A 20,229-nucleotide genomic window follows, 5' to 3' on the forward strand; every position below is an offset into this window, starting at 1 on the left:
GGGGGCATATAAGTTTTTTCTTAGAAAACGTTATCTTAGAAACTTCAAAAAGGGCTCATTCCATTGGAAATTGAAATGGCTAGTGGCCTTTTTAATAGTCGAAAGTAATTGGAAAGCAACTAAACCCCCTGTCACGCTCACCATTTTACCAACACATACAATCAAAATTTGGAGATGGTCATTCCTTTCAACATAGTTGAAAGTTCTGGCAATTATGTCTTTGAGGATGACAACCCCCTACAGCCTTCAGGGCAAGGGTTGTAAGTTATGCCCTGGGGGCATATGAGGTTTTTATAGAAAGCGTTGTCGTGAAACTTCAAAAAGGGCTCAGTCGATTGAAAATTGAAATGGCGAGTGCCCTTTTTAATGCTAGAAAGTAATTGGAGGGCAACTAAACCCCCTCTCACGCCCACCATTTCCCCAAACACATCCAATCAAAATTTTGAGATAGCCATTTTGTTCAACGTAGTTGAAGATCTTGAAATTAGGTCTTTGAGGATGATAACCCCCTACGAGCCCTCCAATTACTTTCTAGCATTAAAAAGGGCACTAGCCCTTTCAATTTCCAATCGAATGAACCCTCTTTGAAGTTTTACAACAACGGTTTCTATAAAACCTCATATGCCCCCAGGGCATAACTTACAACCCTTGCCCTGAGGTATGTAGGGGATTGCCATCCACAAAGACATAATTTCGAGAACTTTCAACTACGTAGAAAAAAATGGCTATCTCAAAATTTTGATTGTATGTGTTGGGAAAATGGTGAGCGTGATAGGGGTTTCAGTTGCATTCCAATTACTTTCGACTATTAAAAAGGCCACTAGCCATTACAATTTCGAATGGAATGAGCCCTTTTTGAAGTTTTTAAGATAACGTTTTCTAAAAAAAAAAAAATTATATACCCCCAGGGCAAAATTTACAACCCTTGCCCTGAGGGCTGTGGGGGGAGGGGGTGTCATCCATAAAGATCTAATTTCCAAAACTTTCAACTGCGTTGAACAAAATGGTTATCTAAAAATTTTGATTGTGTGTGTTGGTGGAAAAGGTGGGCATGAGAGGAGGGTTAGTTGCCCTCCAATCACTTTCGGCTATCAAAAAGAGCTCTAGCCCTTTGAATTTCCAATCGAATGAGCCCTCTTTCAAGTTTCTACAACAAAGCATTCAATAAAAACCTTATATGCCCTGGGATGCCAAATGGACACTTTTAGTGGCTTTTGGACACTTTTTGAAAAAAAAAAACACTTTTTGGACATTTTTCCAAATCACAAACCAAATGTCTTTATTTTATTCTTTTTTTATATAAATACGACTGCTTTTAATTTGTACTTTACTTTTAAGTTTTGTTAACGTCTTGGGGATTTTTCTTACATGTTTTTGCGCCCTGCGTGAACACTATTTATCAACCGAATAGGAATAGGACCTAAAGTCTTAACCAATGTGGTATATCAGAACTATCGAATCTATCTTTTTCTTCTATCTTACGGTTGACGTTTATCGTCAAGTCGGTACACTTCAAGGACCCACCTACTGCTAGTGGTAAAGTCACCAAGGCCGCTGAGATGGCTGGAAAGAAAGTGTATGGTCATACCTTGCTGGCGCGTTCCGAGTATATCCCTGTGGCGTGTAGCCGTGTGCATATGGCTATTATTACACTGCTGTCATAGAAAGAATGGAGTTTCGCAGAAAAGCTGTGTTGCGGCTCAATTTTATTTATAGTCGCTAGCGAATGTTTTTGTTTTATATTCTATACTTTCAGCTGTGATTTTTTGTCAAATGCTGGTCACCAGTTTCTATCAAGTATAACTCAAGCGAATTTATTTCAATCAGCCTTGTCTTCTCACTCTTTTTTTTTCTCAAAAATGTCACTTTTGCTCAGGGCTACTCCTAAATGTTCCGAAAAGGGCAAGATAGAGGAGTTGTTAAACGATTTTAACCACTTGACCAACCAGTTGGCTGAGTGGTTAAGGTGATCGACGTCTTTTGTTTAACTATAAAACAATGTAGGTCAAAATAGACATTTCGTTGCTACTGCCATTTGGACCTTGTCGCACCCAAAGATCCTTAATAGCTACCGAAGATCAACGACTCGCATCTTTATGAAAATGCCGAAGTGAAAATGAATCTCTATGATTGGTTCTTTTCTTTTCGACTAAAATTGGTAGTGGTATCGATAATCGATATAAAATTTCGCTCTGTTGACATTCTCATGACGATTTTTTCTTCCACCTCTTCAACTTTAACTAGCAATAAACTTAATTTATAGGTAGTGTTAATATCAAAGCTGGAAATACCAGCGGAACTCATGCAGATACCAGACTGCTAGGTAGCAGAACTAAGGGGGACGAATTTTTTCACAGGTTTTGAAAATTCATAGTGGCAACCATGTATTCTGGCTAATTTTCTAGAGGGACACTGAAAGTGTCTTTTTTTGACTGATTTGGACACTTTTGTCCCTAAAGTTTTGGCAACCCTGTATATGCCCCCAGGCTATAACTTATAACCCTTGCCCTGAGGGCTCTAAGGGGGTTATCATCCTAAAAAACCTAATTTCCTGAACTTTCAACTAAGGAGAACAAAATGGCTATCAAAATTTTGATTGGATGCGTTTGGATAAATGGAGGCCGCGGAAGGGATATTTTTTGCCTTCCAATCACTTTCCACTTTTAAAAACTAGCCATTTCTATTTCCAATCGAATGAGCCACTTTTGAAGTTTTTACGACAACGCTTTCTTTGAAAACCTTATATTATCCTATAACTTTTAACCCTTGCCCTTAGGATTGTGGGGGGGGGGTTGTCATCCTCAAAGACCTAAGTTTTAGAACTTTCAACTAAGTTGAACAAAATGGCTATCTCAAAATTTTGATTAGATATGTTTGGGGAAAAGGTGGGTGTGAGAGGGGGGTTAGTTGCCCTCCAATCGCTTTTACTATTAAAAATGGTACTAGCCCTTTGAATTTCCAATCGAATGAGCCTTTTTGAAAACGTTGCTGTAGAAACAACAACGTTTTCTATAAAAAAAATCTTCTATGCCCCCAGGGCATAACTTACAACCCTTGCCCTGAGGGCTATGGGGGAGTGTCCTCCTTAAAAACATAATTACAATTTGGATATCAACTACGCTGAACAAAATGGCTATCTCAAAATTTTGATTGGATGTGTTTTGGGAAATGGCGGGCGTGGAACGGGTGTTAGTTGCCATCAAATCACTATCGACTATTAAAAAGGACACTAGCCACTCCAATTTCCAATTGAAGTAGCCCTTTTCGAAGTGTCTACAACTCCTTTGATACGAAGTGCCCTGGTCTAACCCCAAAAAATAAATAATACATTGTGCCAACATCGTTCTTTAGTTAGGCAGCCCGATTACGCTGCCTATGACAAATCTTAACTGAGATTAAAACGACATGGAATCCATTTTTGTTTTATGTACTGACCAGTCAATATTAGGCATATTAAATTCTCCATCAATAACTAAACAATATCTAGAAAATGAAAGCTCTGACAAGTACTGCAGCAACAAAGCATTGTTTTCCAGGGAATTCGTATCTTAAAATGGAATGCAATAGATTGCAACATTTGCAAAGGAACACTAGATTTTGGTATTCGAATATCAGCTGCTAGACTCTCAGCAAACAGCTGACTGACTGAGCAAGTAACTTTACTGTATATTTTGCTTTTCATATAAATAGTTTTACTTCCCTTAGGATTACTTGCATTACGAATTAAATTGATATGTGGAACAACAAAACATAAGAGTAAAATTACAAAAAAAACTCCGAAAAAGAAATAATTTAATGTTTGAAAGTATCTAAATTTTAATATTTTAGTGTTTTGTCCAGATAATTATATATTTTTAGTAGCCCCCAACATATCCCTTGTGTTCTTTAGAAGTTTATTTGTCCATTGGGATGCTAGAGCAATGTAATGGTTGAGGCTTTGAAAGTTATCTGCTGCCTAGCTAGGATGGTGGCCTAGGTAGGTCCCTCTGTTAATAATTTTAAGAGTTTCCATGTGGCACCAATCCACGGAAACGAAGGAAGGCAAATATTTTTTTTCTGTTTCTGGTTTTTGTTATAATGAAGGCACAAAAAAGTTACATTTCAAAATTTTGGATAAAATTCATTGTCCAGCATATAAATAGTAAGTCAAATCTTTATTTGTCTGGAGAAAAACCGAAAATATGTAAAATTTACTTTTCTTAGTGGATGAAACAGACTCAACTAAAAACCTACAGAAAATTAATTTTAAAACATTTTTCCACAAAAAAAGTTTTTCAAAGAAAAGTCAAGAGCTACATTAAACCAAAAATGGTCAGAAATAAAGTTAAATAACAGTTGAAGCAAATGTGCCTTCTAACGACAAGAACAGAATTTATGGTTTACTCAAGACTGTAAATAGATAAGTGACAATAGATAAGTGAAACCCAATACAAAACATAAATTGTAACACATAACAAATTCAAAATTAAAACGAGCAGAGACTATCACAAAAAGAAGTATGGCTAATGCACCCCTGTACCTTTTTAAGATAACGTAATTTTCGGTTTACTGAAAACCAAATACATTTTGAACGTTTCTTCTTTTATAGGACTAATTTTAATAAATCAAATATTGTTAAGATTTTGAGAATGAATCGAATTATATATTTAACTTCAGTCCGCATTCATTTGTTAGTGATCTTGGTATTATATATTATATTGTTAGAGTTATATGTGTAGAGTTAAATATATAGTTATATTATATTTGTTAGACAATCTTAGTGATTTTGGAATTTTTTTTTGTACTATGAGAAATAAGAACACATAGCTAGAAATAAAAATAGTTTTCCGTAAAGTGTAAATTAGCTTCTGGTCCCTGTCTATAATAGCTTACAGTGTGGGCTATTTTCATTCTTTGTCACATGATCAATTTTGTCATTGTTCAATTTTGTCATTGTTTGTTTTTTGACTGAATTGGTTATCGTTTAACACATGATTAAGGGTCCGCTTAACCATAACAATAAGTAAAATTGTAATTTTTAATTAACATTTTGAAGAATCCGTGAATATCAGACTTGTTTAGATGAAATTTTTTATTTCTGGAATCTGCTTCCTTCTACTGCTTGTAATGGCTCGATGGCATGTTTTAACAGTAGATTTGTGTCTCAATGCTAGCATTTAACAAAATCTTCCTCCGATAATTATATACAAAGGAATAACCAAACTGCTATAGTTACTAAGTTTTATGTAGACCATGGTAGATATTATGTCAGTAATAGTCTCATAATTTTATTTATCAAATTCATCTCTTTCATTTATCTAGAAATTGCATGAGTGAAATCAACCATGAATAACATTTTGGCAGTTTGAAGTCTCAGTGGTTTTGGTGTTAGTGTTTTCATCTTGCAATTGTATTAGTTCTTATATTTTGGAATAGTTGATTTAAATAGTGAAGGAGCAGAGCTATGGTCCTGGGGGTCTTGATTTTACTGACTAGCTACAAATACTGCAAGGGAGTACCCCCACCAAACGTATATGAAGCCTCATGACTTATGGTCTGGATTAATATTGCTCTGACACAATAGTTTAATTTTGTTGTTCTGGTATACTAAATGAGCTAGCATAGACCATAGTAAAAAATAGACATAGTAAGCATCAAACGGATGACTGAGTTGATTGAAAACAATAGTGCATTGTACTTTTTGTGGCAATATGTGCCTTCTTGCTTTCAGAATGCCACCTAAAACTGGAATATTGTCAATAATTTTATTGTGAATCAACAGTTAATATGTTTCTTTCCATTGATGCTTGTGGTATTCTTGTGTTCCTAAAAAGAATCCCCAATAAAAGCAAAATATCACTAGTTTTTGTTCAAAAAATCACTAAAAAAAAACACTGCAACAAAAAAAGTCCTAAAATAGTGATAAACAACTAGGGGTGTTAACCATGGCTCTTAAACAAAGGATTCAAATGGTGTAAATATTCTTCAGGTTCTGGTGATTTGGAAAATGTTGTTCTTATAATGGCCAAACTTAAAATTGATTCAAGAGCCTGGTATGTTACCTACGAAGATGTTGTTTTTGGTGGTTTTGTTACCATAAATTTGTTGATTCTACCCCATATTAATTTAAAAAAAATTCTAATGGAAGTGAAAAGCAAAGTTGAAATGAATAAGAACTATTGCATTGCAGTTTATGCTACACACTTCTGCAAAACCTGTTCAAATAAAGCGACTTGTGGTATTGCCCTATATTTTTTTAGAACTCTGAAAAAGCAGCAGTTTAAATAAAAATGAGCTTTCTTAATTTTTTTGGAGAACCAAAAACTATACATAATAAGAGACTGTTGAAAGCCTTGTAAATTAATTTTTTACTTTCTACAGGCTACTTGAGACCTTTCCTGGTCCTATTCCCATTCTGTTATTTTGGTTTTGTATTTTCTGAACAGTAGTGCTAGTTTTACACAATTCTACAACTATAGGTAGGTGTCACAAATAACTTTATTTGAACCAGTTTTACAGATACATTTTATAATGACTGCAAAGCAACAGCCTCATTCTTATTTGTTTTAAGTTTTACTCTTTACTTCCATTAGAAAAACTTTTTTTATATTCCCCAAGTGCCACCAGCCCTTGGAGCATCTCTGGATATACAGCAGGTTACAAAGCATTAATACGAGCAAAGGTCAGATTATGTCTAAAAACATCAAAACTAATAAAGATTATAAAATTGGCACCTATAGGATTTTGTGTTCCTTTTTTAGTATTATGTCCATTGGTCAAATTTCCAACAGGTGTGGCACTTGTAAGCAGTTGTCTTTTCCCTGAGTCAGAGAATGCAGGTGCTGGGAAGTGTTTTGGGCACACGCGAGGGTCTTTGTAATTTAACACATCTTTAAGATCAAGGTCTAAAGCTAGTAGCCATTCATCTCTGTGTTCTACCTGCCTAGGGAATTTGTAGAACTTGAGCCCTTTCACTCTTTTTCTTTACACCAAGGAACAATACATAATGATGGCATGATACTACAAAAACACAGAGCTTTAAACAAAATCTGAAATCTTAGAACATGAAACCAGCTTTAGTAATTACTAAAAAACAAAACACATAGGTAAACCCACCAACAAGTTAATTTGTGAGCACTTAGCTACATATATAGCACAATAAGTAACCAAGTCAAACGCAAAACTGGTTTATTGTCATTGACATGAGCATCAGCACTTCTTCTCTGTATGTGCTGCCCTCACTGAAACAGCCTCTCCAAAGCCCCCATCCAGTCCCAAACCATACATGCATTCAAGAAAGAAGTTGATTGTGACTGGGCCAATGCAGAGAGCAGGCTACTCTGGGACGCCAAACCATAGTCATGTCACATGACCAGCAAGATGTTCTACAGGAGCCTCATCCCCACCTTATCTTGCTGGACATGTGATTTAAGGTAATTTTATGGTAAAGAAGCAAAATTTACAACAAAATGAGAAGGGGTAATGCCCCTTTATTATAATTTGTACTTGGGTTCCACCTGTTCCTGGTTTAATCTATTTATTGATTATTATTTATAGTAGTCATTCACTGAAAACTTATTTGAATTTATTTCTGGTCACCTCCGGTTTAATGTAGCTCTTTATGTTTCTTTGAATAACTTTTTTTGAGGATTTTTTTTTTTTTTTACTCAACCTTAAAACATAGGACTGGCTCTAGCATGGATAAATTCAATCTTAGACAAGTCTTGTGAAGTAGAACAATTGTATTTAACTGGGCTTTGATGTATGGCTGACTTTTGTTTAAGTGTAAATTTAAAAAAGAAGGTTGTAGGTAGTTGATACTAACTTGCCCAGTCCTAACAAACAGAAAATCATAACTGTTTATAACTATCTGCATCATATCCAAGAAAAGGTACCTACTCTCTACCCCTATTTTACTTTCACATGCCAAAACATATTTTTATTTATTAATTAGGGAACATGAAAATAGCATGTCTTTCCATTTAGCTGATAAGCTGGTAATTATTTGAAGTAAATCCAACCACTTTTTTTGTTGTAGGGAGTGACTTAAAAGCACTATAAATTGTTAACATATAACTGAATGGCAGTGTCTTGAGAGGCTGAGTGGCCCCAAACATTAAAAGTGGTCAGAAGTAAAGGAAAATGGGTTGCATAACTAGTCAGATATTAACAAAAAATAATCCTGGAACCCCTGAGTTTAATACATGCTAAACATATTTATGTTGTCCCCAAGATACAGGAAGCACATCTTGCAGGAACAGAGATCAAGAAATATCTTTTACTGTGTTTTTTAAATAGCTTGTATATGACATTAATTTATGTGAAGAAACTTTCTAGTACTGCCAGCAAGGAAATATTATATTTTGCTGTTTCTAAAGAAGAAAAAAGGAACTATTTTGACCTAATCAATAACTAATTCTATGACAAAGAATTTTCCACCCAAAAGTTAATTAATTTTTCTTCAATTATGTAAGCAAAGTTGCTTTAGAACCATTTCTATTTTTTTTAATGTATTTTTGAACCTTTCAGGAATTTTTTGTGTTTTGTTTTAAATATTTAGCTTTAACTTTGTTGAATTCAGCATTAAAATGACCTAAAATATGTCAAAATGTTTCAAAGATGTGATTTCATGTGACCCTCGTGGCTTGGTACAGGAAAATATAGCATAGGAATAGCACTGAAATATATGAGCTGGTTACAATTGACCCATTCCCCCCCCCCCCCGTCGGGGGTGACTTCATACCACATATTTTTTTATACCAATCAAAGTTGAATTTTAAAAAAAAAAATGTTTGTGTATTTAAGGTCATGACAACAAAATATAGCTGAGCAAATGAATTACTAAAAATATTAAACCAGAGACTTGAAAAACGCAAAAGTGGTGCCAAGTCACTCTTACTCTATGAAAATTAATTTCTTTTTTAATGATTTTTCTAAATATAAGAATCAAACACTTGCAAATGCAACCCCTCCCCTATTGGTGGTCCCATATATAGCCCCAAATATATCTATATACTAAAAGAAAACAGTGAAACATCAAAATTCTTAATTTTTAATGTCTAGGATGCTCTTATTTATCATATTATCATATTTTTTTTTTGTTGTTATATACTTTTAAAACCATGCCAAATAAGGTTTCCATTAATTATGCACTCAATGAAACAAATAGATAAATTGTAGACTGGAAGATAGATGGATTAACATAGGATCTATAATACATGACTACATTGCTGCAATAAAAAATACATTATTAGGTCCATATATAGCCTAAGGTCATCAAGAGGGGTGAAGTACATTTGCAAGTGAGTGGATTAGTATATTTGGAAAAAGCATAAAAAGGGAATAGGCATAATGCTGTGTGTTCCCAATGTCAGTTAAGGAATCTTGAATATATTGAATGTATATTATCCTATACATATTTTATTATATATAGGCTAGTGTCCAGTAAATTTGGTGTGGTTGACCACATTTAAAGGAAAGATACTAATCAGATAAAAATAGAACAGAGATATGCTTAAGAGATAGGCTACCATGGTGGCTTTTCTGACAATGTAAACATAGCCTCTTTGTTAGCCAGATTTCTTACCTTCTAATCAAGGTGAAAACAATATAGGCTACTCAGAGAATTCAATGCAATTGTTTGATACAGATTTTATTTAAAATTTGCACAACAATGGAAGGAAACATGCATGGGTGCCCATAAGCTGAATTTTAGAAGGGGGCTTACCTGGTCTAATTGGCACTTTCAATGCTTTATAGGCCTAATAGAAATCTCAAAACAAAAATATAAGGCAGAATCATTCAGCCAGGGGGGCTGGTGCCCCCCTCTGCCCCCCCCCCCCTATGAGTGCCCATGGAAACATAATGACCTGATTAATGGAAACATGCTCATTATGCTCAATATTAGAGTAAAAACCAGTATCCAATTGAGCAAACTATGTAAAATTAAAACCCTTACATCTAGCTAACAAAGAAGAATTGAGATAAATTGTGTATATGAGAGAAAAGCTTAAAATCTAAACTATTCATCAATATGGTTACTTTTAAAATTGTTTAAGATTAAACACTTGAAATCATTAGTTTATTCACTTACCTACAAGGACCTCTTTTTGGAAATACCATTTACCCTATTTTGATGTATATGCCTATATCCTTTTAAGCAGCATTCACAAGCATGTCTAGCTAGAATCTCATGTCTAGCCAGAATTCAATGTCTAGGCAACAACAGTTCACAAGTAAAATTTGGGTGAAAATCCTTGACTCAATGTCTAGGATTTTCAATTACAACCAATCAGAATGTGTCAAGTTCCACTATTTTCATCTTTTATGTTTACATTTTTAAAATGAAATTTAATTTTTGTTTTCTCATTATTTTTTTTTTTCATTTTAGGCAAATATGAAATACCAGACATAATAGTGAAGCACATTAAGACAATTGTTTTACTTATCTCATGCATTATCTTGTGAGTAAAAACAGGGATTACAATTTTGAAAGTTTTGCCTGCATAAGCTCTCTTGATTCGCTAGAAATGACAATTTGAAACTAAATTTGTAGTTTTAGCTAAGCACCAACTTTTACTTGTGAACAGTCATTGCCTAGACATTGAATTCTGTCTAGACACAGGATTCCAGCTAGATATGCTTGTGAATGCTGCTTTAGTGTTTCAATTTTATCCACATATTAACAGAAAGCCAATTTTATCTAATTCTAAAAATTTAACTTTTATTGCTTGATATTTATTCTATAAATCACAAATATTAAATATAATTATTTCTTTTCAATTGCTTGTCAAAACAGAGAACCCATTTTTCATTTATGCTGACAAATTATTGATTAAAATTTGACCAAGAAGGCAGGTTCTTTTAACTGCACTCACATTGCGTGATGCTGTAGTAACTTGGGGTGGTCCAAAAACCCATTGCTATTTTTCTGGAATGCCAAAGAAAAGTACTTTCCCAAAACAAGGTCTTTTACCCTATATAGGCTAGTAAGAATTTCATTAATTTACTGTTGGGAGGTTGTAAAAAGGGAGACTTTGAATAGACTGGGATAGAGGAGGAGCAAGCATAGCTGTGTTGGCCTCAGGCGGCTTGGTGCTGTAGTGAGCTGTTAGTAGTAGTAGTTTTTAAATATCCTAGGCCTATAGCTATATGTGTAAGAAGTAAAAATACATTGGTTAAATTCTACTTTCGCTAATTTTGGTTATCTTGGAAAGGGGTTAGGAAAATGAAACTTTCAGGGATGGGTCTATGGGCTAAATTATGTCCCAGAAAGGTATTTTGAAGTACCTACCTCCACTCCTTCTCCCTCTACAGGGTCCTGACCTTTAAAAATCTATGTATTATAAAAGTGAAAACTTGCAAAATAGATCATCTGCTTAAATGAAGTACAACAAAATTGTTCTCAGCTTCACAACTTTGCTTAATCCGAATTTATAAGGTTTTAAAGATATGCAAATACATTTCCTAAATTTTGAAAAATAAAAACATTGATAAGGTTTTAAATTCTACTCAAATAACAAGAATTGTATTTTCAGAACTAAAGCCAGAGAAAAAGAAACTGGTAAATGAAAACCAAGGTAAAATATTGTTTGTCAAAATTTCAATAGGTATAGACCTGCTATGTAGGCCAGTTCCAGAATTCGTATGAGGGTATATGGACTACCATGCAGGCCTTTCACCCCTTCTTCTATTTAGCAGCAGGCGGGCTTTTCAGTAATACTATTTAGCCCTTTTCCATTTGATTTACTCTGTGGGCTACAGAGCTACTGGCTTGATTTCCTCATATTTATTCGATAATTTCCGATATCTTTCAGTAGATCTTTTGACTCTAGGAGTTCAAATATAAGATGATAGATGTCGATTTCTATGCTCTGTGTGCAGGTATAGTTGGCTAGGCTCTTGGCTGATAGTGAGATTTTGTGGTGTTTGAAGCATTTTAGCAGTTTACAAAGCAAAGTTTGTTGTGCAGACGCCAGCATATTTCATTCAAATAGTCAATGGTCAATTGTTTCATTATACATATTACAATGCCTGCAAAGAGGGGACATGGGAATTGAACCACTTGAATTAGAAAACTTATACGAGAATGCAAGAAAATTTAGTCCATTTGTTCCAGAACGAATTCTATCATAAATTTTAGAAAAATACTTATTAGGAAAGGGGAAAAGGATAGCATTAATCTTATCAAAATTAATATCTGATAGTCTCCATCGGTAAATATCTCTACTCGGGATTAGTCTCCCACTTGGCTGGTCAATATTTATAGCATTTTTTGCTATTCATCAACCTGATGATTACCACTTATACCAGAGTGGCTAGGAATGTACTGAAAATAAGTTCTTATGCCACTTGAAGCAAGATTATCTGTAATACTGAGACAATGATAAGTGTCAATATCCAATTTATACTGAGGAGCTGAGGCCAGCAACTCAAGGCTTGATAAAGAGTCGGAATATACAATAATATTATTTGAATTTGCAATGAAAGGTTGGTTTTCCTTAAGGTGTTCCAATGCCATGATTATGGCATTTAACTCAACAGACATTATAGATAAATTATTATAAAATCTCTCGCCCATTGCAATTTTCAGGTGAGGCAGGAAAGCACCACTTGCTACCTTCTCATTCATTTTTGACCCATCAACAAATATTTGGAAGTGGTTTTTATAGGTAATTGTATTAAGTTCAGCAAATTTTTTCTGAACAAAAGCAATGGGGATTAAATCTTTATACCATTTTGAGAAATCAGTATTTATTATTGGAATTGACCAATTCCATGGAGGGGAATGGGGGAAAGTCGGTGCAGTAGACTTTGCCGGTACGGGGAATTTCTTCTGAATATTGGCATACTCATCTGCAATGCCTCTATACATGGCTGGATTTCTTAACCAATTATGTAGGGTGTGTGAGCTATTTGATTCAATTTTTGTAAGATGTTTTATTAAGAGAAAGCTACGTCTCTCCCTTATTGTTGTTAATCCTCTTTCTAAGCAGAAACTTGGTGCTTGTGGGTTTCCTAAGACCAAATATGAGACGTATTATATCATTTTGTGTTGTTTCGATTTTTTCATCTGGGTCTTTGCACATGCACCATAGACGATGAGCCCATAGTCAATATGGGGTCTTATATGTGATTTATAAAACTGGAGTAAGGTTTTCTCCTTACATCCCCAGGGTCTGGAAAGAAGTCTTTTTAGTATATTTGTTTTTCTATAGCATTTTTTTTATTGTGTTTGAAATGTGGAGGTGGAAATTAAGTTTTTGGTCAAGCATGAGACCTAGGTAATTAATATAATTATCTTCTGGAATAGTTGTTCCATTTAGAGTTAGTTTTGCATTAACATCGTTTTGCTTTCGGTGGAATTAGATTATTTTTGACTTGGTAGGTGCAATGGGCAAATCTGAATGTTGAGAGAATTTTTCAAATTGGAAAAGTGACTTTTGCAGATTTGACTGTGCTATCTCAAAGGTGTTGCCAGATGACCATAGCACCAGATCGTCTGCATATTGTAGATTCGTGTGGGGGAGGTTCATGTCCCAGAGATATAGGACAAAGAGGAGACAACTGAGGACTGCCCCCTGAGGTAGGTCTTTGGTTATTGTCTTTTGGGGTGAAGAGGCTGAACCAACACAAACAATGAAACTTCGCACTTCTATGAACGATTTTATAAAAGATGCTAGCTTGGGGGGGTAGTCCAAGGTTTGCAATTTTGGTAAAAAGGATTTGGTGGTTCACATTGTCATATGCCCCTTCAAAATCTAGGAAAGCTGCAACTAAGACAATATTTTTGAGAATGATTTATTTATTGCATTTGTTAACAATATGAAAGCATCTGTTGAGGAGTGGTGTTTCCTGAATCCAGTTTGAGTGTAAGGGATCATATTATTTTTTTCAACAAACCAGACGAGTCGGTAATAGATCATTTTCTCCATTATTTTCCGCATCACAGGAGTAATCATTATGGGCCTATAAGACTCAGGGTTATATTTGGGTTTATTTTTCTTTAGGATTGGTAGGAGGGAAGAACATTTACATATATTGGGGAACATAGAAGATGCCCAAGGATTACTATATCAATTTAGCACCTGTTTGTATGAAGGGGTGAGATTCTTTATCCATGTAGGGTGTATATTGTCATAGCTGCTGCTAGTTTTGGTCCTAATATGATGTATCGCATTATTCATTTGCTGGATTGAAAATGGACTAGTTATATACTCGGATCCTGGGCGTGGTTGGTAACTTGGGTTCATAGGAATTGGGGACATTTTGGTTCGATTATTCGATGTTAGCTTATTAACAAAAAGAGTTGCAAATAGTTTAGCTTTTTGATTATCATTGTCATAATGGGTATTATTATGTATAAGCTCATACAGGCGTGGGTTGGGGGAAGTTTTTTCCCACAGATGTGGCTTATGACTTTATGTATAATTGGCTCATGTGTTTCTCTGGATAAATTATTTGCAAAATTATTCCAGTATTTATATTTAGCATCTATAATAGTCCTTTTTAGATTATATTCTGCTAGTAACTTTTTTAAATATGCAGTAGGTGATGTTTTTTTTTATGAATGCTCTCTTAGCTTCCTTTTTTGTTCTCCATTTATTTTGGCACTTAGTTGTCCATCATGCTTTAGGAATGTGTTCAGGGAAGTTTTCCTTGGGTGTTGTCCTGAGGATAGCATGATTAGCTGTATTTATTAGTAAAGATGCCAAGACCCCAGCATGTATGTCAACTGTTGTGTTTGAAATGCATGAATTTTGGGTGGAACTTGTAATTTCATCATTTAGCTTATTTTGGAACATAGACCAATTTGCTTTAGTGTTGATATATTTGGACGTATGTGATAGAGTTTCAGCAGGTTCATTTAGGGAGCAAACTATAGCAAAGTGCTTCTTGTAATTATTTTAAATATGTAGTAGGTGCTGGTTTTTTTTATGAATGCTCTCCTAGCTTCCTTTTTTGTTCTCCATTTATTTTGGCATCATGCTAGTCTATGTACTATAGACTAGCAATTTTATTTATATAAATTTTATTCAAAATTTTTTATGACACAATTTGTAGGTCAATTGTGGAGAATCTGCCACTTTTGGGGTTGAAATATGTATTCAGGTTTGGAGGCATAGCAACAGCTAATTCATTATTATTTGAAGTCATATGCTCAATCAAGTTACCAGCTTTATTTACTGGTTTATTCCCCCACAAAAGGTTGTGGGCATTGAAATCTCCAAAATCCATGGCATCTGTAGTATGGCCATTAGGGTTATAAAAGCTTATTATGTAGGTTTTTGTATTATTCAGCCAAACACTGATACCAATTGCATCAACATCATTTGCAAAATCTGGAAAATTGATGCCACAGAATTTTATATTATTTTTAACTATTAAAGCTACACCACCTCCTTTTCTCTCTGATGATCTACCCTTTCTCAGGATAGTGTATCCCAGAGACTTAATTTGTTGATTTTGAGTTAAATGAGTTTCCTGGAGGCAAGCAATATTAATGGAATTATTAATCATTAAAGATATTAGTTCATATAACTTATTTTCTGTGAGTGATCTTATGTTCCACTGGAGTATTGATATGTGTTGTGTTGTTAATTTATTTTTCATATGACTGTGTTCCAATGTTCAGCTTTGTTAAAAGTAAAGCAAGATCTTTTTTTGCTTGAATGAGCATATCATCAGGAATGCAGATTTTTTGCCAATTCTGCAATGATTTTTGTTTTCTGTAGTTGATGTATGTTCATGGCCTGAACTGCATTACAGTTTAGAATGAATAAGCATATATTTGGGAATTGCATGTTTGGTTGTGCATCCTGTTTGTCAGCTAAGGGATTAATTCCTGGTAGTGTTTCTGGTTTGTTTCTTCTTGGGAGGGGGGCCAGGCTGACCTCATCTCACAAGACAAGGAGGCTTGTTGACTTGGTGATTCCTTGTGTTAAGGATGTGAGCTAGGGGGCTTAGAAGATGGTGTTTTATACGGGGTACTTGATGCATTGTGGGTGTTTTACTTGGAGGTTTTAGTTGGTTTCATTACGGGCTTTATTTGGTATTGTTGGGCAGCATTTGCTTCTATTGCTGCAAAGGGGTATGGAATGGCCTTCTCTGTTGCTATTTGGAGTGTTAGTGCTCTTTTCTTATATGCAGGGCATAGTGGTTTATTTGTAGATTCATGTGGGCCTTTGCAATTGATACATGTAGGCTGAGTGTTGTTGCAAGTTGTCAACTCTTTAGGATGGAATTCTTTACAATTACTTCACTCTAGAAGAATTTCATTGCATTTTTTTGTGTTGTGTCCCAGTTTGAGACACTTCTGACACTGGATAGGCTTTGATTTCTATTCCTTGTGTGGTTCCATTTGCCCAAATAGGAATAACTTTTCTGGGATGTTAATTTTTTCCTTCAGTGTAAATAAGAAGGATCAACTTGTTTTTAGGCCATTAGAGTTTTGTTTACCAAGTTGGGTAACATCTTCAACTGGGATTGTGTTTACAGCCCTATCTGAGAGCCCTTCTTTTAACTTCTGAGTGGGTATTTCTGGGGGAACATTATAAACTACTATTTTTGTTGGGGATTGTTTTGGGTTCCATTTAGATGCATTAATTGGGGTATTCAGAATGGATTTTAGGTTAATTATTGTGTCTGCTGATTTCTGATCTTAGACAACTATTAGCAGAGATCCATCCCGGTGGATATTAAGAGAGAACATTGATTTTAGCAATTTGAAAATTGCAGCTATTATTGCAGTAATCTTTTTTATTTTAAAGGGGGTAATAGGGGAAATTTTAGGGTAAATTCTTAAGTTTTGGGAGGGAGGATCTTGGGTGGGGAGAGAGGAAATGCTCTTGATTCGGGAGATTTTTTTCCTTTTTTTTGAGCTTCTAGAAAGGACCTCTTGAAACCCATCATCATCATTTATAGTGACATTAGCCCCTACACTGATCATTGTCCTATTCTCAGAATTTGAGCTATCATGTGAACTTTGTGATAGATTGCTTGACCAGCCAAGGTGGGTATCAATTTCACTGGTATTTGGGGTGGGACCCGGGGGGGACATTTTTTTTTGGAGGACTTCTAAACATTGCCTATTGGAATAAGCTTTAAACTAAAAAGAAAAAAAAAACAACAAAGGATAATACAATGATAACAAACCGTCTGCACTCTAAGGTGGGGAAATTTTCACTCTACTGTGGGGAAATATTCACCATCCACAAAAGAAACACCACAGTATGGCCCTGAGGAAGATTTGAGCACGATTGGTTCTGTACAACTACTGATTAATTGAGATAATACACAAGAAATTTATTTTAAATTTCTTTAAAATGTTGCTGCTGTATGACGTTGACCCCTTCTTCTTCTTCTTCTAAGTCACAGCAGGCGGGCTATTCAGTTGGTACTATTTAGCCCTCTTCTTTTTGCTTCACTCTGTGGGCTACAGAGCTACTGTCTTAGGTGTCTCTTATTTTTTAGATATTCTCAGATATCTTTCAGTAGATCTTTCGACTCGAGGAGTTCAAATATAAGACGATAGATATTGATTTCTGTGCAGTTTCTTCAGGTATAGTTGGCTAGGCTCTTGGCTGATAGTCATATTTTGGGGTGGTTGAAGCATTTTAACAGTTTACAGAGCAAGGTAGGCTATGTTGTGCAGACGTCAGCATATTGCATTCAAATAGGCAATGGTCAATTGTTTCATTATTCATATTACAATGCCTGCAAAGAGGGGACAGGGGAATTGAACCACTTGAATTAGAAAACTTATATGACAATGCAAGGAAATTTAGTCCATTTGTTCCAGAACGAATTCTATGATAAATTTTAGAAAGATACTTATTGGGAAAGGGGGAAAGGATAGGATTAATCTTATTAAAATTAATATGTGATAGCTTCCATCGGTTAATATCTCTAATTGGGATTGGTCTCCCACTTGGCTGGTCAATATTTATAGCATTTTTTGCTATTTCATCAACCTGATGATTACCACTTATGCCAGAGTGGCTAGGAATGTACTGAAAATAAGTTTTTATGCCACTTGAAGCAAGATTATCAATAATACTGAGACATTGATAAGTGTCAATGTCCAACTTATATTGAGGAGCTGAGGCCAGTAACTCAAGGCTTGATAGAGAGTCGTAATATATGATAATATTATTTGAATTTGCAATCAAAGGTTGGTTTTCCTTAAGGTGTCCTAATGCCATGATTATGGCATTTAACTCAGCAGACATTATAGATAAATTATTATATAATCTCTCCCCCATTGCAATTTTCAGGTGAGGAAGGAAAACACCACTTGCAACCTTCTCATTCATTTTTGACCCATCAACAAATATTTTGAAGTGATTTTTATAGGTAATTGCATTAATTTCTGCAAATTTTTTCTGGACAAAAGCAATGGGGGTTAAATCTTTATTCCACTCTGAGAATTCATTATTTATTATGGGACTTGACCAATTCCATGGGGGGGGATCAGGGGAAAGTGGGTGCAATAGACTTTGCTGGTATGGAGAACTTCTTCTGAATATTGGCATGCTCATCTGCAATGCCTCTATACATGGCTGGATTTCTTAACCAATTATGTAATGTGTTTGAGCTATTTGATTAAATTTTTTTAAGATGTTTTGTCAAGAGAAAGCTACGTCTCTCTCTTCTTGTTGTTAATCCACTCTCCATAAGCAGAAACTTGGTGCTTGTGGGTTTCCTAAGACCAAATATCAGACGTATTATATCATTTTGTGCTGTTTCAATTTTCAAATGTGGAGGTGGAAATTAAGTTTTTGGTCAAGCATGAGACCTAGGTAATTAATATGATTATCTTCTGGTTAGTTTTGTTTTTAATATGGCTTCGCTTGCGGTGAAATTGGATTATTTTTGACTTGGTGGGTGCAATGGGTAAATCTGAATGTTGAGAGAATTTTTCAAACTGGAAAAGTGACTATTGCAGATTTGACTGTGCTATCTGAAAGGTGTTGCCAGATGACCATAGCACCAGATCATCAGCATATTGTAGATTCGTGTGGGGTAGGTTCATGTCCCAGAGATATAGGGCAAATAGGAGGCAACTGAGGACTGCTCCCTTAGGTAGGCCTTTGGTTATTGTCTTTTGGATGAAACTTCGCACTTCTATGAAGGATTTAATAAAAGATACTAGCTTAGGGGGTACTCCAAGGTTTGCAAGTTTGTTTAAAAGGATTTGGTGGTTCACATTGTCATATGCTCCTTCAAAATCTAGGAAAGCTGCAACTAGGTCATCATTTTTTGAGAAAGATTCATTTATTACATTTGTGAGCAAAATGAAAGCATCTGTTGAGGAGTGGTGTTTCCTGAATCCAGTTTGAGTGTGAGGGATCATATTTTTTTTTCAATAAACCAGAGGAGTCTGTGATATATCATTTTCTCCATTATTTTCCCCATCACAGGAGTAAGCATTATGGGCCTATAAGACTCAGGGTTATCTTTTGGTTTATTTTTCTTTAGGATTGGTAGGAGGGACAAACATTTCCATATATTGGGGAACCTAGAAGATGCCCAAGTGTGATTATAACAATTTAGCAGTTTTTGTTTGTATGAAGGTGTGAGATTCTTTATCCATGTAGTGTGTATATTGTCATAGCTGCTTCTAGTTTTGGTCCTAATATGATTTATTGCATTATTCAATTCCTTGATTGAAAATGGATTAGTTATGTACTCGGATCCTGGGCGTGGTTGGTAACTTGGTTCATAGGAATTGTGGACAGTTTGCTTTGATTATTTGATGTTAGCTTATTAACAAAAAGAGTTGCAAATAGGTTAGCTTCTTCATTATCATTGTCATAATGGGTATTATTATGTATAAGCTCATACAGGAGTGGGTTGGGGGAAGTCTTCTTCCCACAGATGTGGCTTATAACTTTATGTATAATTGGCTCATGTGTTTCTCTGGAGAGATTATTTGCAAAATTATTCCAGTATTTATATTTAGCATCTATTATAGTAATTTTTAGATTAGATTCTGCTTGTAATTTTTTAAAATATGTAGTAGGTGTTGGGTTTTTTTTTATGAATTCTGTCCTAGCTGCCTTTTTTATTCTCCATTTATTTAGGCACTCATTTGTCCACCAAGCTTTAGGAATTTGTTCAGGGAATATTTTCTTAGGTGTTGTCCTGGGGATAGCATGATTAGCTGTATTTATTAGTAAAGATGTCAAGGCTTCAGCATGTGTGTCAACTGTTGTGTTAGAAATGCATGACCCCTTTGAATTCATATCT

General features: G+C 35.0%; 1 protein-coding gene across 1 annotated transcript in view; it reads right to left on the bottom strand.

Annotated features, from left to right (window-relative positions):
• Positions 1-10,101, bottom strand: part of LOC148952920 (uncharacterized) — a 136,759-nt gene extending 126,658 nt beyond the window's left edge. Inside the window, exons 1-2 of the mRNA XM_089087827.1 lie at positions 10,073-10,101; positions 6,714-6,961 (exon numbers count right to left, since the gene is read on the bottom strand). Coding sequence (XP_088943953.1) covers positions 6,714-6,961; positions 10,073-10,101 — 277 coding nt within the window. The remainder of the gene's footprint in view (positions 1-6,713; positions 6,962-10,072) is intronic.
• Between the last annotated feature and the right edge of the window lie 10,128 nt (positions 10,102-20,229).

Source organism: Artemia sp. Qi Xiang Cuo, chromosome 4, assembly GCF_049724085.1.
Source record: "Artemia sp. Qi Xiang Cuo chromosome 4, ASM4972408v1, whole genome shotgun sequence".
Lineage (NCBI taxonomy): Eukaryota > Metazoa > Arthropoda > Branchiopoda > Anostraca > Artemiidae > Artemia > Artemia sp. Qi Xiang Cuo.